The sequence below is a fragment of the Anolis sagrei genome, chromosome 6, assembly GCF_037176765.1.
Source record: "Anolis sagrei isolate rAnoSag1 chromosome 6, rAnoSag1.mat, whole genome shotgun sequence".
NCBI lineage: Eukaryota > Metazoa > Chordata > Lepidosauria > Squamata > Dactyloidae > Anolis > Anolis sagrei.
This window is the reverse complement of record NC_090026.1, coordinates 39205276-39227720: the sequence shown is the minus strand read 5'-3', so window position 1 is coordinate 39227720 and position 22445 is coordinate 39205276. Positions and strand designations below refer to the sequence as shown.

Here is a 22445-nt window from a genome sequence, read left to right as displayed (position 1 = left end):
TTGTCAGCACCGATTGTGTTTAAGTGCAGGCCAAGGTCTTTAGGCACTGCACCCAATGTGCCGATCACCACTGGGACCACCTTTACTGGTTTGTGCCAGAGTCTATTATTATTATTATTATTATTATTATTATTATTAATTCAACATTTGCATATATTTCTTTCAGATTTGAGACAGAGCAAGAAGTTGATGTTTGAAATTCAATTCCAATAGGGAAGAAAGCAAAAGTGATAGATTTTTCTATGAGGAGTATAGAAGCTCACTTGGATGGGCAGGATACAAATGAGGAAACACTACCTCTGAGGATGCTTGCCATAGATGCAGGCAAAACGTCAGGAGAAAATGCCTCTAGAACATGGCCATATAACCTGGAAAAACCTACAACAACCCAGTGATTCCGGCCATGAAAGCCTTCGACAATACAACTGTGTTGAGTTGTGAAGGGGCACTGGAGCTACTGCAGTAAGATGAGGTATTGCGTCTATGTGAGAATTTTGCTTCAGCCACCTTGAAGATTCATTATCACACCCCACTGATCTCATTTCCCATGTAATTTAGTATAAACTCAAGACAAGACCAGGCAGATGTGTCCCACTACAGCATTAACTAGGTAGGATATTCCAAAACCAACATTGGCACTAAATGGCCTTTTCTTGTAAGTCCTTCATGAAGCACTGCTTAGTCATTCTGATCCTTTTGAAAGTAGACGTCTTAACTGAGATATGCTTGGGATTACAGATGCTTCAGTGTACCAGCACAGCAGATCACAGGAAAGATGGCTGGATTGCAATGAAAAGACACAGACCTTTGGCCTTGAACTTTATACTGAACTCAACCCCAAAACCCATATTTTGACATTGTTGTGCCTCAGAATGATTTATTTCAACCTGATGCAGGAAATTTCAAACAGTTGTCAGAATTAGGGAGAAAATATTCCAAGATACTAAGCAGTTGCAAAGTATTGTGAGTCTGGGTTGTTGTAGGTTTTTCCGGGCTGTATGGCCATGTTCTAGAGGCATTTTCTCCTGACGTTTTGCCTGCCTCTATGGCACGCATCCTCAGAGGTAGTGAGGTCTGTTGGAACTAGGAAAAAAGGGTTTATATATCTGTGGAATGACCACGGTGGGACAAAGACTCTTGTCTGCTGGAGCTAGGTGTGAATGTTTCAACTGACCACCTTAATTAGCATTTGATGGCTTGGCAGTGCCTGGGGGAATCTTTTGTTGAGAGGTGATTAGATGTGCCTGATTGTTTACTCTCTGTTGTTTTGCTGTTGTAATTTTAGAGTTTTTTTAATATTGGTAGCCAAATTTTGTTCATTTTCATGGTTTCCTCCTTTCTGTTGAAACTGAAGTGAAGTGAATTGTCCACATGCTTGCAGATTTCAGTGGCTTCTCTGTGTAGTCTGACATGGTGGTTGTGCGAGTGGTCCAGCATTTCTGTGTTCTCAAATAATATGCTGTGTCCAGGTTGGTTCATCAGGTGCTCTGCTATGGCTGACTTCTTTGGTTGAAGTACTCTGCTGAAGTAGCTCCAGTAGACAAGAGTCCTTTGTCCCACCCTGGTCATTCCACAGATGTATAAACCCTTTTTTCCTAGTTCCAACAGACATCACTACCTCTGAGGATGTGTGCCATAGATGCAGGTGAAATGTCAGGAGAAAAAGCCTCTAGAACATGGCCATATAGCCCGGAAAAACCTACAACAACCCAGTGATTCTGGCCATGAAAGCCTTCGACAATATATTGTGAGTCTATCATGCACAGCAGTCATGTAACACAATCCGACAAAGTCCCTTGTAATGTAGGGGTTTGGAAGAAGGTAATGGAACAAACTGTTTGTGTTCCACAAAATCAGGTTTGGAAATACATTTATCTGAAACCAATTAAGGTAGTTTTAAGTAATTCCAGGAAGAAGAAAATACATTAACAAGTGATGGAGGATATTTTTAATCTAAGCAAATTCTAAGGAGAACAGCCAGGATGTCTAGACGTACACTTCTTATTAAGGAAATGAAAAATTCCTCAGTATGTAGAACCATTAATGAAAATAAAATGCATGCTTTCTTATGGTGCCGTGGCATTATTAGAATCTGAAAAGTCCTTCTCGATAGCATTTTGATGCTTATATCACTGTCTTTTTTTCGACAGACTGCACCTTGGAGGATGTTACTCGCCCATGTTCATCTAATTCCTCAATGATTGTTTTAATCACTCTAGTTCTCTTTGTTTCTGAAACAAACAAAAGAAGAGTACAGGTAATTAATTTTTAAAATCTCCAACAGTATTTTTTGGATAAAACACTTACAGAATATAAAATGTATATAGGTCCTAATTTGTACAATGAAGTGGGACCTCAGCAAGCTACTTTCCAGCTACAGTATTTGCCAGAGCTAGAAAGCCGCAAGTAAGTCTCTGGGATTGGGGCGGAGAGTCCCCTGGCTGGAGTTCCAATTAACTGCTCCTTGTGTCCATTTCTCAAGAGTAGACATCTCACTTTGTCCAACAGAAACCTCACCTATCTTCACCTCTTTAACTGATAGATCCTCTTTTATTGCTTTTTGAACTTGTTCTCTTCATCCCATGTAAATGGAAGTGTTACCTTGGAATTTATTATGTCTACAGTATTTTTCAATGACAAATTTATCTTCCAATCAAATAGAAAACGATCAGAACATGTGGACATTTTGGGTCTTCCAGTATAGTTCATTGTTTGAGTGCAGTTTGCCATGATTTTTAGTTTCTCAGTTCCTTTCATTGCTGAATTAAATTTTAAAATGGTTTTAGTGCCCAGAATCATGTTAATGACATACATCATATTACATCTGTATGTGCCCTTTTAATGGTTGTTACGGATGGTGTCATTCAATACCTCCATCCACAATTATTATCATTTACCTCCCTGTTAACTGAGGATTTTCCTCCACAGCCATTTAGTAGCTGAAGGGTGAGATGTGGCTAGGTACTGCCTGCCTCTTTGTTGGTTCTAGGTTCTATTTATGAAGCTAATGCACAAAAAAACCAGGTAACTACTTGGGCTTCTTGGCAGTTATCTGGGATGGTGTATGAATCTGGATGCAGAAACATAACAAGATGTTGCTTATCCCCCCCCCCCCCCCGCCTCCACATCCATGGATGTGATGAATGCAGAGTAATGCCTAGTAGAACTTTATGTAGCATCCTGGACAGTTTTTAGTATTTTGCACAAATAATGTTAGTTATCTGCTAAATCTAGAAAATAATATAATAGGTAACAATCTACTGGAAAAAGATACTTGATGTTTCTCACACAAACAGGACACAATCCCATTTGTGAACTGCAACAGCTGTGAGATTCTTCCCATCAGCCGATACACCATTTAGTCAAAGATGTTGATGAAATTGTACCATGTAATGTGGATGTCTAAATCCACCTTATTGGTGTCTTAAAATTTTATTACTCCAAATGCTACACAGGTAACTCCTTCTGATGCACCTCTTCTTTCTTCTGTATTGATAGAATGGAAGAGGGAAAGAGTCACTGAATGATAAGTTTGCTAAAAATGCTTGCACATTTTCCCATCTTTGACAAAAAAAAAAAGGCGTCATCAACACCAAAACTCCACATAAAATTGCCATATAATGTGAGGGTTTTTTAAATGGAAGTTTTAAAGTGAAATTAATTTGTACCATAAGTCTTCAACATCCTGGCTGCCCAGCCATAGCAACACCTATTGAATGACTCCTTGTGTCTTTATTGTGTAAGATCAAGACCAGAATGAAGTCCAAAGTAAATACCACACAAATCGGAAACAATTATAACTTGTAAGCCGGAAACAATTATAACTTGTAGATGTGTGTGTGTGTGTGAGTGAGAGAGAGAGCCTGCTAAATGCTCTGTTGGAATTAACCAAAAGCCTTTCAATTTCAAATCTCCAACACTGACCTTTATCTTTTTCTTTGGATGTGGAATTGGTGTCTATAGCTGTAGTTCCACTAGAAGTGGAGTCGATTTCTGATCCAAGGCCTCTTGTGTCATATTCTGTACCTCTTAATCCCAATCCTGTTCCAGATCCCAATGTTTTTGTGTCTCTGTTGACAAATTCACTGTAAAACATAATATGATGGCTGTTGTTGCTGTTACTGAGTTCTATTTCATATGTTGATAGCATGTCAATATAAAACATCTATGGCTTATAGCACATAGATCTTTATAGAGTTGAAACATTATACTAATAAGATTCTGGGCAAGTGAATTTTAAAACAAATGATCCTTTCTGCAGTTAAAGGCTGTCTCAGACAATATTTGAATTGCTTGCATAACTTTCTTGCAGTTATGATGAATAATGTCAACTCTGTGAGTGTGTTATTATCAGGAAGTAGAGTAATCTGGACAGCCTTCTTCTGTTTCAGATAATTCCAAAAATATCTGACTGGAATTATCATAAAATTAAAATATGTAATGGACCATATCTTCCCCTTTGTTTATACCCTATATATAATATTTTAGCAGACTTGCGTTGGCCTCCAATGCTGACTGTTTTGCATGTGCCAGCATGGTGTAGTGTTGGACTAGGATTCAGATGACTAAACTCAAATCCCCACTTACCAATTAACCTTGGACTGAATCTGAGAAAGCTGATCTTCCAACCAGATATACATTTATTCATTGAACTCTGTAGAACTTACCTTTTATTGGACACTTGTAGGTTTGCTTTTGTAAGTTATAGCTACCTTGTAGGGTGTAATTGGGGTAGAGAACAGCAGCTTTTCAAAGGTCAAAGTCTAGCAAGTCCTTTCGATTTCTAAAACTTTCAATTGATTTTCTAGTTTTCTAAGAATAGTGTTTCCTGCTGACATTTAAATTCTCAGTCCTCATAAGATCCAGTCAGAAATGACTTCCCCATAACTTTACAAATTTTCATTTACAGCAGTGGTTCTCAACCTGGGGTCCCCAGATGTTTTTGGCCTTCAACTCCTAGAAATCCTAACAGCTGGTAAACTAGCTGGAATTTCTGGGAGTTGTAGGCCAAAAACATCTGGGGACCCCAGGTTGAGAACCACTGATTTAAAGGGACCAAATGTGGTTTAGGTCATTTCTGAGTGGCCATGGTTTTGCATTGCGGAAGATAAATAATTTAAGGCTGAAAATGACACAGGCAAGTATGTATCAGATACAGAGTTCTGTTGGAACCAAAGACATCGTTGTCTATACATGCAACTTTGTTAGTGCTGATTGGCCTGAACTATTGCATGAAAGAATGAGCCTGTTCAAACATAAATCAAGTGGCACACTGCCTCAACACACCATGGAACTCACATGGTTTGTACATTTAATCTTAGCTTAGAGAATGTTTGATGTTCAACAGCCAGTAGTTTCCAACACTGCCAGCAATACTAAGGCTGTATAAATAAAGCTTCAAAGATATTGCTGCTTTATGGGCACCATTAGGATGTGTATTTTCCCACATTTTTTATTTTTACCTTCCTTCTCCATCAATCAGATGCCGATAGGTCTCGATTTCATACTCAAGATGGATCTTGACATCCAAGAGTTCTCTATAGTCTGCATTCTGGGACTCCATATCATCTCTCACTTGTTGTACTTGGGCCTCCGTATTGGTAATGAGCTCTTGCATTTGCAAGAGCTGGGAACAGTAATGGCCTTCAGTCTCAGCCAGTGTGGTTTCAAAAGATTGTCTCTAAAAAGGAAAACCGGGCACACTCATGCAAGCATAACGTAAGGCAGCATTTCAGAGTTGCTATTCAAAAATGTCTTAGATTGACATTTCCATTAAATAACATTTTCCCAATCTTTTCCCCTCCAAATCTTTGGCCAGTTGGATATCTTTGACCAGCTTCAATCTTCACATCCTCAACAATTTTTGATTGGTATGAAAAGCTTGCTTCCTACCTCACCTATGATTAATTTAACTATCTCATGAACCAAAAGCAAAGCCACATTTCTCACTGAGGTACTGGTGACTTTATGTTGCTTACAATTGTTCTTCATTTTAAATATTGCATTGTTCTTTCAATTTTTTTGCACTACAGATAAGATATGTGCAGGGTGCATAGGAATTCGTTCATGATTCCCCCCCCCCCCCAAACTATTGTCCACCCCTCGCCCCCAACAGTTTTAGGGACCGTGAACCAGCCCTCTACTCATAATGTTCAAGGACCCCTGTTTTAAAAGAATATGGCTATACCTGAAAATATTTTGATCTAAGGTCCACAAAAATAGTTTGAGATTACGTGCTGTCTAATGTTTTCCCCTGTTAGTCTAACACTTCCAGGAAGAAGCTCTTTAGTAAGAATCATAAGTATATAATTGCAGATTGTCTGAAACCTCAGACTTGCAAGTCTCAAGCCACTCATGTGTTTTGTAATTATAATCTCTATTCTGCACTCACCAAATATAGCAATTCCATTAATATTATAAGAGCAATTCTGTATGCATTTTTTAGGATGGCAGTGGGAATTGTCTTAAGCTTTGCTTATAAATATCAGTGGATAGCAGTGTGCAAACCAGCCAATTGTAGCACACAGATTGCTGCCTTACAAAGTTTAACCGAGGTCCCTGCACACAGCTGAATAAAATCCCACATTATCTTCTTTGAACTGGAATATATGGCAGTGTGGACTCAGGGCGCATCCAGACAGCCCCTTTAATATAGGAGTTACTGCAATTAAAGGGAGGGTGTCCAGATGCCGTCTTGGACTAACCCGAATTAATTCACCACAAACCAGGAAAAACAGGTTTGTGGAGAATTAATTTGTTAGTGGGTTTATTCCGTGCCTTCTTGGAAGGCATGGGATAAACCCACTACTTCTGGTGTCTGGACTGCAGTCCAGACAGTAGTCTCATGGTTTTCCAGGCTAAATTCACCCGGAAAACTGTGAGAACACTAACCCCCTCCCAAAAAGGCCCCCAAAGCACTGCAAAAAACAAAAAGAACTTACCCAGCCTCCATTAGAGGGCTGCCAGAGCTCTCCTGGTGTGCCAGGAGAAAGGGGGGGGGGGAGTAAAATTGCTCCTGCCCCCTTTCTCCTGGCCCATCATTTCTAGGCACCAGAAGAGCTCTGGCAGCCATCTAATGGAGACTGGATAAATTATTTTGCTTTTTACAGTGCTTTTTGGGGGGGGGGGGTTGGGGGGTTGGGGAGGGGGTTAGAGTGTCCGGGTGTTCTCCCACAAAGTTCAGGGAGAACATCTGGATACCCACCCCTGAAATCACAGGCTTTCTGGGGTGTGTGCGGATGGGCCCCCAGGAATATTTGCATTTTTAAAATGCAAATGTTCACAGGATAAAGATAAATGCCTGTTTGGAAGCACCCTGAGGCCCCATATACACTGCCAGATAATCCAGATTCTGAATCCAGGTTGTCTGTTTTGAACTGGATTATATGGCAGTGTAGAATCATAATTCAGTTCGAAGCAGATAATCTGTTTTCATAAATTGGATTATATGGCAGTGTAGACCCAGGGCCCTTCCACACACCCATATAACCCAGAATATCAAGGCAGAAAATCCCACAATATCTGCTTTGAAATGGGTTATCTGAGTCCACACTGCCATATATTCAGGTGTGTGGAAGGAATCCCATTCTTCAATCTAATGCAGTGGTTCACAACCTGGGGTCCCCAGATGTTTTTGGCCTTCAACTCCCAGAAATCCTAACAGCTGGTAAACTGGCTGGGATTTCTGGGAGTTGTAGGCCAAAAACAATTGGGGATCCCAGGTTGAGAACCACTGATCTAAGGATAGGGCACAAGATAGAATACACTGTGTAGTAATCATTAGCAACTAGCTGAAATACAGTTTGCAAAATGTTCTATAAATGAGAGGTCTGTAGCTGAGTAAGATGTATGTTACACTTTCAGATAAAAACATACCAAAGCAAGCTGAGTTTTCATGTCTATCTCCAGACCCTGAAGGGTACGTCTTAACTCTGCAATCTCATTCTTGTTGGTGCTGGTCTCCTTGGCACTCATACTAATTGTTGTATTTAATTCGTTACTCTGCAATGATTAAATAACAGAATTTAAGCACACAGTGTTCACATCAGATAAAAAATCCTTTGGGCTGTAGAATCTATTTTTTTCTCCAACAATATATTAGTTCTCCTCTATTTGCAAAATGGGAACACCTGATATTCATAACAGGACAAAAGAACGATCACGGTGTGGGTCTTGAGTTTTGGACTTAGGATGCACCTGCATTGTAGAATGAATGCAGTTTGACACCACTTTGTCAGCCTTGCCTCAATGTTATGGAATCCTGGGACTCATAGTTTAGTGAGGCACCAGTACTTTTTGGCAGAGAAAGCCTTGTAAAAATACCTTTTCAATGAACCAGGTTTCAGCATCTTGACGATTTTGCTCTGACAGAGCCTCATACTCCTCTCTCATTTTATTTAGAAGGATGGTCAGGTCAGGTCCTGGGACAGCATTCATTTCTACATTGATATCCCTTGTAGTTGTTCCTCGTAGACCTCTTATTTCCTATGAAGAAAAAAGAAGAAAAAGTCAGGAAGGCAGTTTGGGGCAGGAATGAAAAAAAGAAAAAGGAAGTCTTGAAATGATTAGACCTAGATTTAGCCATGTGCTTACAGTTAGACATATTGAGATCAACAGTAGGACAAGTAAGCTAAGATGACTTGCAGCTCTAATTGTGGTGTGTTCTCAATCCAACCCAGATTGTTTTCATAGTGGACTTTTATCTATATAAATAAAAATGTAATGTTCGTTTGTGGGATTAGCAGAACTCAAAAACCACTGAACAAATTGACACCAAATTTGGACACAAGACACCTAACAACCCAATGTATGTCCTTCACTCAAAAAAATGATTTTGTCATTTGGGAGTTGTAGTTGCTGGGATTTATAGTTCACTTACAATCAAAGAGCATTCTGAACCCCAACAACAATGGAATTGAACCAAACATGGCACACAGTTCTCTCATGACCAACAGAAAATACTGTAAGGGTTTAGTGGGCAGTGTTATTTGGTTTTGGAGTTGTAGTTCACCTACATCCAGGGATCACCGTGGACTTAAACAATGATGGATCTGGACCAAACTATACATGAATACTCAATATGCTCAAATGTGAATACTGGTGGAGTTTGGGGAAAATAGAATCTTGACATTTGGGAGTTGTAGTTGCTGGGATTTATAGTTCACCTACAATCACAGAGCATTCTGAACCCCACCAACGATATAACTGGGCCAAACCGCCCACACAGAACCTCCATGAGGGCCACAGCAATGCATGGCAGGGGACGGCTAGTCTATATAAATAAAAATGTAATGTTCATTTGTGGGATTAACATAACTCAAAAACCACTGGGCGAATTGACACCAAATTTGGACACAATACACCTATCAAGCCAACAAGTGACTATCACTCATTAAAACACTGAAAAACACAGAAGAAGAGACTTAAAATGCCAAAAATAAAATAAAAATACATTACTTTGCAATGTATGCACATAACCACATAAATATACACATACACAAATACACACACACACACAAACACATGTACACAGACGCCACAGCTATTCGTGGCAGGGGACAGCTAGTAGTTAATAGATTTTCTGCATATGTTCTTTAAATACATTGAGAAATCTGAATTGGTCTAAAGAAGTGCTAGTTCGTATGATTCAACTTGTTAGTTTTGTTGTGTTTTGCAGATTGTTGCTGTCAATTGTTGTGAAACTTTTCGAGTTATGTTTTTTGTAAAAATTTTGTTTGTACACAAAAGGGTTTTTTTCCCTGCACCCCCCCTTTTTTTTCTCTGCAAACAATTTTTTCTTTGGCCCCACAAAATGTCTAAAACTCTTGTCATCTCATCCATCGAGGTGAAAGCTTTAGAAATTCCTTGTTCTTGCATGCTAGGATGAAATAAATGAAGATGTACAACCTTAATGCCGATGAGGGATAGCTCTTTACACTGTTGCTATTGTACTAAAGCTGGAGTGACTATCTATCTCTAACAATGCTGAAGAAATTAATCTCTTGGAGAGATGAGTCAGAGCCTGCTTTGCTTCTGTTTGCATAGATATTATAGACGACAGGTTATGTATCAGTTACTGGCAGTCATTACTGATAATACTTTGTTCTCTTATCTTGGCTGAACCCACTGGTTTTGCAAGTCCTATGAGTGGCGAAATTCCCCATTCTTTCATTCCGCTTTCATCTTAATCATTAAGCATATAATATTTTATAGACCTTTTTATGGTGTTAAATTCTGCGGGCGCTTGATCTTCATAAAGTTTTCTTTTAAATTAACTGTCACATAAATGTTTCAAGCATGAATGCTTCCAGATACATTGCCCAATATAATTTTTGTGTGAAATCAGTTTCACACGTACCATATTTCTTTGATTCGAAGATGCCATGAATTTTAAGACACACTCTAATTTCATAACCACCAACAGAAAAAGAATACATATACATATTTAAAAGCATTCTAAGACTCACCCCATTTTAGAGATGTTTATATGGGCAAAAAAGTGTATCTTAGAACTAAAGAAACACAGTAGATTAAAACATATTGTATTTAAGTACTGCAGACCAGTTTGCAGAGCAAGCCATGTAGCACCCAGTGGTCATCCTCCAACGTATTAGACCGCTTGCTCACTATCTTGCCCAACTTCTACTTTTTGTCTGATCAAACAATGGTACAGACATCAGCATGGGTTTGTGAATAGATATTTACATGTGCATCCATAATATATGAACTTGCTGCTTCTTCATCTGCTTATTTCTCTATGGCCCCTTTCTGATGGTATTGGAAGGAAATGGTGTGTAAGCCAATTAACAGAGGTCCTCTTCACATGGATGAGATCCAGTGTTGCCATTCACCTGCCTCCATAGCAAATTGGTGCAGCAGCAGGGTGATACTAGGTCTCTGGTCAGCCGCTGACTCTTCCCCATCACACGTGGGGAAACGTCATTGCACAGCTTAAGCCCGTGGTAGCCCTGTTGTTTCTAATGGAACAGGGGGAGGCTCCTGTGTTGGTGGCCTCAGTTCACCTCACGGAGCGCTGCTGGAAGTCAGCCCACGTCATCTGATCAGTGGCAAGGGACCTCATGGATTAACTGGGGCAGAAGCGTCCTAGGATGCTTATATTTTCATGTGTTATGAGGTCTCAATTCACGAAGAAGGAAACATCACTGCAACCATGTCACAGGCTCTGATGGATAGACATACCTAGGAGATTTGGGTGCAATGGCTGGGAGCCGCTGCTGTCATTGGAGGAAATTGCTTCACTCTGTCTAATAAGAGGTCTGACTTTAGTAACTCTTAGGGATTGTTTATATTGGTCCCAAACCCTGTACTCATTGCAAAAGAACTTATGGCAATCTCCATGATGCACAGTGACTTCAAGTGAGTTTTTTTTGTTATACTCTGACTTTTCCCTGCTTTGGGAAAAGTTGGGAGATACTCCAGAGTTTGCTAGAAACTCTGAGGCATCCTAAGGCTTGGGCCAGTCCAGGATTGAGTCTGATTCTGCATGATCTGCTGTTGAGATGGACACTGCTACCACCATACATTCCCTACACTGATCAATCCAGGAAAAAGGGATGGTTCATGCTCAAGTTACTGCCACAGTCACATGGTGATGCCAATAACAGTGTGACCATGTGAACAGCAAGAAGGAAGCGGGTTTTCTCACCTTCTTACTGGTCATATGGGTGCCTTGTTATCAGAAGAGATGCTCACAGTGGCCATGAACTTGGATGGAGCCCTGTAGGTGGATAGAAACGGCCCAAGCTGTGCTGAATTTGGGAGTGCTCATAGGTCAGATTTACACTGTGCTAACTTGCCCAGTCAAGACGCAGCCTTAGTCTGCTGCAGTAGTTTGTACTTAGAAAAACAACTATTATAATTCCATCAGCACTAAACTGAGAAATGCTTAGAGTTGATACCAATTCAACCAGAATATGTAAAAGTTTTTTGGACTATGGAATGCCCTAGACAGATGTAAGAAATCCTGATGTAAGAAATCCTGAGGCTAGCAATTTAAAAAGTAGATTTTTACGATGCTGAAATTAATATGTTGCTTAACTTAATACTAGCAGCATTTATATATAGTTCATTTGACTAACATATGAATATTGCTGTTGCTAACTGAGCTCTATGTAATTATAGATCCCATAATATTTCCTCATGGCTCTGAATTCAATCATTGTGAAATGCCACATGTCACAAGATGCTTAACTTAGCAATATAGCCATTCCCCCCCCCCCCCCATTTGTGAGTTAAGCATTATTTTATTAGTTGCTGCTTTCTCTTCTGTCCTATATGTTACTGAAAAATATGTTCTGTCCAGGTATTTCTAGGTCTGCTGAGGTTTACAATAGAATCATACTGGAGGACCTCAAATCATACTGGAGGCCCAGTGTGGAACACATCTCACCACACTAAAACAGTGGATGTGGCTCTTAATGAGACATGCCACATTATCACGGGGTGTCTGCAACCACTGGAGAAATTACACTGCTTAGCCGGTATTGCACCACCTGACATCCACCGGGATGTAGCAGCTGATAGTGATAGGACCAAGGCAGAGACATCCCCAGCTCATCCCCTGTTTGGGTATCAGCCAGCAAGTCAACGACTTAAATCTAGAAATATTTTTCTAAGATCTACAGAGACACTCGCTGGAACACCTCAGCAAGCGAGAGTCCAAAAATGGCAGGCTCTAACCGAGAAACTCAACCAATGGCTGATACCAAATGAGAGACTCCCCCCTGGGCACACAGAGGACTGGGCGACTTGGAAGGCGCTGAACAGACTGCGCTCTGGCACCACGAGATGCAGAGCCAACCTTCAGAAATGGGGCTACAAAGTTGAATCCTCAACATGCGAGTGTGGAGAGGAGCAAACCACTGACCACCTGCTGCAATGCAACCTGAGCCCTGCCACATGCACAATGGAGGACCTTCTTGCAGCAACACCAGAAGCACTCCAAGTGGCCAGTTACTGGTCAAAGGACATTTAATCAGCTACCAAACTCACAAACTTTGTATTTTGTCTGTCTGTTTGCTTTGTTCTGTTAGAAATGTAATATAATTGACTGGTTGCACTGACATGACAAACAAACAAACAAACAAAAAACCCTCAAATGTCTTTCTACTAAAAAGCAAGAAACAACAAATAAGAACATGTGCAATTTTATTTTTTTCTCATTTTTGTAAAGATCTTCTGCCTCCAACCCTCACAAATGTGGGGGTGCAATATATATAAATAAAAATGTAATGTTGGTTTGTGGGATTAACATAACTCAAAAACCACTGGATGAATTGATACCAAATTTGGACACAATATATGTATCAGGAAAACAAGTGACCATCGCTCATAAAAAATTGAAAAACACAGCAGAAGATACTTAAAAAACCAAAAACCAAAAAATACATTACAACACATGCACAAAACCACACATATATACGCAAACACACATATATACACATATACACAAATATATATACACTCATAAAGCACATACACAGACTGGGCCACAGCAACGTGTGGCAGAGGATGGCTAGTGTATTCATAAATGAGTAAAATCAATTGTACAGTTCCTATATTGCTCTCTGACCTCTAGAAGCATTGTAATTTGATTTAACCAAACAAGCACCTTACCTCATCATGGTTCTTCTTGAGAAAAGCCAGCTCTTCAATCAGACTTTCAATCTGAATTTCTAGATCACTCTTGGATAGAATCACTTCATCCAAGACTTTGTGAAGACCGTTGATGTCAGCCTCAATACTCTGGCGAAAGAATACCTCATTTTCGTATCTTAAAAAAAAAAAGGAAAAGAAAAGGAGCCTTTTGCTGCCAAAAAGATTTGCTTAGCAGTATTTGACTGTCATGCCCCCAGATCCATTGGCTGGTTCTTTTTGTCTGACAATTTAATCTTTTAATGTGATGATTAATAATTATGGTAATTTTTTTCTCCGTTGAGGAAGAAGACTAAAATTCTTTCTCAGTATTCTCCTTGTAGTCCTGAACCAGTTTAGAGAAATTATTCTGTGGATCAACATAAATGTTTTGGTGTGTAAAATCCTGTTTTCTGTGACAAAATTCTGTGACTAAAATCATGTGTTTCTTTCTCCAAAATAATTCCTTTCTAACACTTAGGGACATTTGAATGTCCTGAGATGATTACAAAATCATAACATTCTCAGCAGGGTTTCCTGACCATCAGGAAATCTGTATTTTTTTTAAAGTGGGAATTAATAATTACAGGTATTATTTTTAACCTTATGAAATAGTGCTTCCAAAAAAGATTTTATTCTGCAAACTCCTCATTTCTGAGCTAAACTATATGCTATGTTAAGTAGCATGCTTCAGGGCCACAACTTTCTTGCACAATACAAAAAAGTGAAAAAACAGGGAAAAACAAACAATGTGAAGGAAAAACTCGACTCTACTCAGAGCGATTTCCAAGTAACGTCATAAATACGTACAAAGTAAACAACATAAACATAAAATTAACAAGACAATATGAGCATAAAAAATCACAATAGCACATATATATTTAAAATAATCCTGCCTGTTCATGGCAATTTAAAAGTCGGGCCAAGGTTAGTGCAATTTGTAGAGGGCCCGGGAAATTAGGTGTAATGCTATAGCAAGCCACAACAATAAGGTAAAGTCTATGGCTGTTCATTTCCAGGGCCTAATAGGAGGAAGTGATCTGGGTAATTGGTAGAAAAAGATATGGCCATATTCACCAGTATCTGGGGCTGAGCTAGAACTAGTCGTTCTCAAAGGCTTGTTTAAACCACTAGGACTTCAAGCTCTTACGTAAGGAGAGGTGGAATGGGGCCTGTCCTTTTTCTCTAGGAAGGGTGTTCCAGAGGTGGGGGGCCACTACCGAGAAGGCCCTCTCTCTTGTCCCCACCAACTGTGCTTGTGACGGTGGTGGGAGCGAGAGGAGGGCCTCCCTGGAAGATCTTAAAGTTTGCGCCGGTTCAACAGGGATGATAATTGGTCTTGGTCTGGCCGGTGAACAAGCTTTGCCTTGCCACCATTGTTTGTGTCTAAACATTTTTCCAATTGTAAGTGACCCATTCACTCTTACTTGAATAGGAAGTTCAGTCACATGCTGTACATTTACATTTTACTCCTCAAGCATGAGTGTTTTTAAAAAACAGGGAACCAGGCATTGTCACCTTCCATTTCTAAGGACCTCATTACATTAGAGAATTTTAGCGTCCTAGAATACTTGCAGATTTCTGGGAGTACGGAGCCTACCGGAGCCCATCAAATGATGTAGGACTTTTTCCGGTGGGACTCTGTACTTCCAGTGTTCTGCAAGCATTGTAGGACATTACCCAGATAACATGGGCAACGCTTCCCCCCATGAGATGGGTAAAGAGGTGGTGCAGGGCATGAGGTGATGTTTTCCTCCACTGACTGACAAATTTGCCACACTGCCTGGTGAATCTCCCCTGCTATTTCCTGCAAATTGGACCTCAATGTGATGAGGTCCTAAGACTTTTGTTTTCCAACTATTCTACATTTCTTCTTATTGACATGTGTCGACACGCATGCATTAAGGTGGAATATCTGCACAATGTCCTTTCTTTACACAAAAGTTACTTTTCTGGGCTACTTTTCTGGTTTAATCAAGTTGGCTAGCGAATTCAGAACATTATAGCAACTCTTCTTAGACCAGCATGCAATTGATAATGGGTAGACACCATAACTGTAGCAGAAAAGCGCCTAATAGTCATGCTTGCTGTCTTTGCCATTTACAAGTGCAATGAGGTGTACTTTTCTTGAACTGAGAAGAAAAACTTACTTCATTCTGAAGTCATCTGCAGCCAGTCTGGCATTATCTATTTGGAGGATAATGTTGGCATTGCTCACACTTGCTGAAATGATCTGCATGGGGTGGAGGAATAAAAACATGGGAGAACTGAAATTGGAAGTATTCTTTGGCAAGTTCGTTAGGATTCAACATGTTTTATCAATGTAATTAAGTTGTCTGAAGAGAAAAAGCAACACCTGCAGCTATTCCTCTTGCACTAAACATCACCTTGATGGATGTTTTTTATTTATTGGATTTATTCCCGCTTTTTTCCAGAGAAAGGAATTGGCTCGTTATGCTATGTGTCTCTGCACAAAGTTTGCATTATCTTGAAGATAAATTTGCTGCTGAAAATAGCTGCAGTCCAAAGTCTTTTCCAAATCTGATACCTGGAATCCATTAGCTGAATATTCCAAAGATTATCCTCACTGTGAGAGCTGTTCAGCAGTGGAACTCTCTGCCCTGGAGTGTGGTGGAGGCTCCTTCTTTGGAGGCTTTTAAACAGAGGCTGGATGGCCATCTGTCGGGAGTACTTTGAATGCAATTTTCCTGCTTCTTGGCAGGAGGCTGGACTAGATGGCCCATGAGGTCTCTTCCAACTCTATGATTCTATGTGGCAAGCTATGTGTTATCTTACATGCATAGTGTTCAGTTCTCTATTGCCTGTGTCCAATAGTTAGATCCAATTGTGGGAGCCCACTGTATTAAATTTATAAGAACTTAATACAGATTAAGCACCCCTTATCCAGTATTTCAAAATCCAAACCACGCTAAAATATGAAATTGAACATGTGGGTGGCTAAAATAATGACACTTTTGCTTTATTATGTATTTGTGTACACAAACTTTCAAGTACAAAATTATATAAAATATTTTATGAAACATATATGCATTTTGTGGTTAGACTTTGGTCCCGTTTTCAAAATATTTAATTATGTAGGTATACATTTATACAGAAGTTCCAAGATTCAAAACACAAAAACAAAATAAAATCCAAAGCACTCCTGGTCCAAGCATTTCAGATAAAGGATAATCAACCTGTAACTGAACACTTATATAAGATCTATAGCTCTATAGATTGATGGATCTAATCTACTTGAAACTAAATCTAGTTGGATGTAGGCAAATCACAATTCCAGCAGGACAACAATGTCTTTGCCTTGAACATATCGCATGACATTGTTCCTTTCCCATCACTCTACTAGTAGGAAACAGCATGGAAAGCATTTTTATAAACTCAAGTAAACTTTGAAAAATAAACTTCAAATAGATTCCCACTTGGAGAGTGGCAGGAAAGGAATGATGTTATGTGATACATCTAATGCAAAGATATGACTGTCCTGCTCAGGGCCGTAGCCAGAATTTTTTTTTTGGGAGGGGTTGAAAATTTTGCGAGGGAGGGGGTTTGAAACCTGCCTCCTAGCTCACACTGAAGCAAAGAGCACAACAGGAGGCAGAGCAGCCTTCAATAGCCCGCAGCTCTGCCCCTGTCAACCACCTCCACCAAGTCTGCCCTCCTTAATGAGAGCATTCAACACAAACACACCCAACTTGGATGCTTCACTACATCGGCTATTCCTGCAAGTAATGACAGTGTGAATAAATTGTCAATATTTGCTTGAGATAGTGCTTGCAGTTCTGGAGGGACTCTTAATTTTTTGCATCTCATAGACTTAGCATGGGGATTTGGTTAACCAGTTAAAATTCATGAGTAAACCAGGTTTTTTAAAAAAATCTGAAACATTTCGGGGGGGGGGGGGTTGAACCCCTAAAACCACCCCCTCGCTACAGGCCTGGTCCTGCTTCAATTGCGATTTGTCTGCCTCATGTGATAAACTCTTTAGACCAGTGGTTCTCAACCTGTGAGTCCCCAGGTGTTTTGGTCTACAACTCCCAGAAATACCAGCCAGTTTACCAGCTGTTAGGATTTCTGGAAGTTGAAGACCAAAATATCTGGGGACCCACAGGTTGAGAGCCACTGCTTTAGACTGATGTATTATTTTCTTTATCACAGTGTAAGTATGTAGGAGAAGGAGTGATTTAGATTTGAACTTAAACACAACTGGAGGTTTAGGACATTATCACACGAGGCTCATAACATTTTAATTTTTATTTATTTATTTACTACATTTGTATACCGCCCTTCTCAGCCCTTAAGCGACTCAGGGCGGTTTACAATGGCAACGATTCGATTTCCCAAAACACCATAACATAGCATACATTGCAACCTCCCCAACAATTAATGGAATAATTTATCATTGCATGATTTTGTTCAACTAATCTGTAACCAATGCTTTTTTAAAAATGAACAGGGGACTCTTTTATTTTTACACAGCCAAAAGTGCTTTGAATCTGTGTTCAACGTGTTTTCAGGTATGCAGTAATTCCAGAAGCGTCAATAATGATGTTAGGGACTGTGATGTGTCACTGTGGATGTGGTAGGTGCATTACTTTGAACTGTTTCACTTCCCCATTGCCATAGTGCCAATTATTTTATTTTTTGTGATCAGACTGAGAGGAGCTCTGACTGCAAAGCCATAATTGCCCCTTTCTCCCTGTTCTCTCCCTTTTAAAACTTAATTTACAAAACTGCAAACTTTTGCTGTTAATTCCAGGCAGTGATAGGAATTTCTCTCTTTGATTTGACATTCCTATATTGTTTGCTAACTCACCTTTGTTCTCTTGCAATCAAGGGTCCTCAAACTAAGACCCGGGGGCTGGATACAGCCCTCCAAGGTCATTTACCCAGCTCTCGCTGAGGGTCAACCTAAGTCTGAAACGACTTGAAAGCACACAACAACAACAACAACAACAACAACAACAACCCTATCTCATCAGCCAAAAGCAAGCCCACACTTCCCACAGAAATACTAATAAGTTTATCTTTGTTAAAATTGTTCTTCATTTTAATTATTTTATTGTTTTTAAGTATTTTTTGCACTACAAATGAGATATGTGCAGCGTGCATAGGAATTCATTCATGTTCTTTTCAAATTATAACCCAGTCCTCCAACAGCTTGAAAGATTGTGACCTGGCCCTCTGTTTAAAAAGTTTGAGGTCCCCTGCCTTAAACCATGTGTTGGAACCAAACTGCAGGAAACAGCAACCTGAGCTGGTTTTGCAGTGAGATATAACCCCCTCTCTTGCATACTACATAAACCAGGAAAAGGTTTCTCATTGCAAAATATATCTTTCCTGTTTATTTATTGAAATAATTCATTTTGCCATAACAGGCAGGTCTTGTAAACTAGTAGCCTGTGCAGTTTTTGCAATAAGAAGTAGCCCTCTCTCTTGCAAAATACACACAAAAAAGGAAAATATTAGTAAAGACAAAATTCATTTTCCTTTTTTTTATTAATAGTGAAAGTATTTAAAAGGACAATGCTTGTGAACTTGAGGAAGTATTTAATTGCAAAGCCCTAGTCTTGCCTTGGACTGCGAGAAGATCCAACCAGTCCATCCTCCAGGAAATAAAGCCTGGCTGCTCATTGGAGGGAAGGATACTAGAGACAAAGTTGAAGTACTTTGGCCACATCATGAGGAGACAGCAAAGCCTAGAGAAGACAGTGATGCTGGGGAAAGTGGAAGGCAAAAGGAAGAGGGGCCGACCAAGGGCAAGATGGATGGATGGCATCCTTGAAGTGACTGGACTGACCTTGAAGGAGCTGGGGGTGGTGACGGCCGACAGGGAGCTCTGGCGTGGGCTGGTCCATGAGGTCACGAAGAGTCGGAGACGACTGAACAAATGAACAACAACAAGTCTTGCAAGATTTTGAATGTATGGGGTTGCATAATTCCACCAGGAAAAAAAAATATCAAAAAGGCAGTTGCAACAAGCTAAAAATGCTTGCAAGTTCTTTTACGTGCTTGCGGAACTGATTGGTGCAATAAGTAGAATGGTTATGCTGGCATGCTCCAGCTCAAAACCAAGATGGGCTTGAACTTTGTAATGCCAAACCCATTTGCCTTGTGTGATGATATCCTTATTCTTCCCTGTGTGTGATCTTTCTTCCCATAAGTCCCTTTGCTGCAGTTATCTTTGTAAGGCACTCCAGGATGTGTGTTTTTTCCTTTCTTTTCTAAGGGAAGAACAACTTGAACAAGGAGAATTCAATTACTCTATGGCCTCCAGTCTAAGGCCAGGCCAACGTCTGTGTTTGCTTTTAGGTGAAGAAAATTTTTGGAGGAGATTGGAGTGTTGTGTGGTTGCCACAGATGCAGGTGAAACATCAGGAGAAAGTGCTGCTAGAACATGGCCATACATGGAAACCGCACAACTCTATTGATTCCAGCTATGAAAGCCTTTGACAATATATGAAGGGGATTGCTTTCCCCCTTCACCGCCTAGTATTATATCTACTATTATAAAGCTCATTTATACTCACCCTGAAGTGTACATTAGCGTTATAAAACAACCAAGTATAAAGCTTTACTTCTTGCGAAGGAGGCTGTCACTATTTTTTTTTTTTGCTGCTTGTAATAGGCCTAACTAATAATATACCCCATACTGTATATTCCAGGGGTCCTCAAACTTTTTAAACAGAGGGCCAGGCCACATTCCCTCAAACTGTTGGAGGGCCAGATTATAATTTGGGGAAAAAAAACCATGAATGAATTCCTATGCACACTGCACATATCTTATTTGTAGTGCAAAAAACAAATACAATACAATAATTAAAATGAAGAACAATGTTAACAAAGATAAACTTATTAGTATTTCAATGGGAAGTATGGGCCTGCTTTTGGCTGATGAGATAGGGTTGTTGCTGTTGTTGTTGTTGTGTGCTTTCAAGTCGTTTCAGTCTTAAGTTGACCCTGAGCGAGGTCCGGGTAAATGACCTTGAAGGGCCACATTCGGCCCCGGGCCTTAGTTTGAGGACCCCTGGTATACTCTGTATTAATTTAATATTAATATTAAAATTCAATAATTAAAAAGAAGTTAAAATAAATTGATTTTATTGTAATTTTTATTTAAAGTATTATTTCTTTGGGGTTTTTGTGCCTGTTCAAGATTGCTTAAATTCCATTTATCTAAGAATTTACTGTATAATGATATGAACAAGCCTGCCAGAAGAAAGATCATGCTCAAGATCCCATTCATATGGCACATTAATATCTATTCTTCACCTTCAGAGGCATAAGCATTTCATTGATAACTCTTGAATGCTGGAATCACACCTTTCTTTGTTGTAAAAACATCTTTCTAAAAACCATCATCTTACCTTATTTCGAAGTTCATCAATGGAAGTGTAATATTTGCTATAGTCGCGGAATCTTCCATCAGTCTGAACTGCAGTTTTCTCATACCAGTTCTTGATTTTTTGTTCAAGTTCACTGTTTGCTTCCTCCAGAGCATGTACTTTAGCCAGATAGGAAGCCAAACGGTCATTCAGATTTTGCATGGTTTCTTTTTCCCCACCAGAGAGAAGTCCCCCATCAATGCCAAGAGAACCAGAAGAATTGTAAATATGAAAGCTACCCCCAGTGCCAGCTCCAATGCCACCCCATCCTGATCCAGCACCCCAGCTACAAAAACTTCCTGCAGTAGACCCTCCACCCAAGCCATATGCTCCACAACTAGAAAGCTTTGAAGATGTTCCACCATTGTGAGAGGAGAAAACCTGCCTAGACCCACGGCCAAAATAAGACATGATTTTAAAGTGCAAGAAAAAATTGTGAGTGCAAGAAAAAGCTGGAGCGTTACCCAAGGAGATCTTGAAAAGTAGGGGTAGTCGCAAGCTTTTATATGCTGATTTTGTAAGGGTGTGTTCTTCCTTTGGAACGTCTTTTCATAGTTGCGTTGTTTGTTTGGCCAATTTATCATCTCAGGCCAGCATGAGTGATGGATATTAATAATAACTAGACAATATTCCAGTTTGTTCATTACCCCCCAGGCCATTTGTGATTTTTCCCCTACAACTTAGAGAATGGGTGGATTTGACCAGGGTGAGACTTTCATTATCCTTTCAGCTAAGTTGAGTAATTCCATCTCATCCCATCCTATCACTGTTTGTGGGTTTTTTTAAGCTCATCATTATAAACATATTTCTTGGCGTTCCTTAGCCTTCACATTTGTACTTGCAACATAGCCTCCTTTGTGACAAAAGGGCGTGCAAACTGCTTTTTAAGGATGGCTCAGTTGAGTTGTTTTTTCTCTTCACTTTGGGTGGTGCAAAGACTTCTGTGTTTTGTTGTATCTCTGCAAAAGCATCCTTGCATTGTTCTAGCTGCCTAGGTTTCTAAGACAGGAGGTTTTTTTATTTCTTATTATTTCTTTAAGCACTTTTCTATAGTACCAGATTTTAATCCCAGAAGCTGTTAGTTTCATTTCCTGAAGCTCTTGTTTTGTTTTGTATTTGCTTTCACATCATTAAGGATCCAACAAATGGAGTGCTTCAACAACGAGCTTAGTAAAGTTTGGAACACTTGGGTGAACAATACTTTGGGAATTAAGAACCACAGAGCAAGAGAAGAGATCACTTGTACTTAATCAGTCTTCATGATGTAGGTATTCAAAAGAATCAATTTACATAATCCTCAGGGATAATGTTGTTAAAAGATTCAATAACACATTTTAAAAAGTCAATTTTTTTGTATAATTCTATTTTTACTCCCATGTTACTCAGAAATTT

General features: G+C 39.7%; 1 protein-coding gene across 1 annotated transcript; it reads right to left on the bottom strand.

The window, feature by feature from the left end:
- Positions 1-1864: 1864 nt before the first annotated feature.
- On the bottom strand, positions 1865-21514 carry LOC132779621 (keratin, type I cytoskeletal 12-like). Its single transcript, XM_067470031.1, has 8 exons — positions 21036-21514; positions 15804-15886; positions 13636-13792; positions 8323-8484; positions 7876-8001; positions 5463-5680; positions 3925-4085; positions 1865-2231 (listed from the first exon to the last, which is right to left on the bottom strand). Exons 1-8 carry the CDS (start codon positions 21462-21464, stop codon positions 2125-2127), a joined length of 1443 nt encoding a protein of 480 aa, XP_067326132.1. The 5' UTR covers positions 21465-21514; the 3' UTR covers positions 1865-2124.
- Positions 21515-22445: the final 931 nt, after the last annotated feature.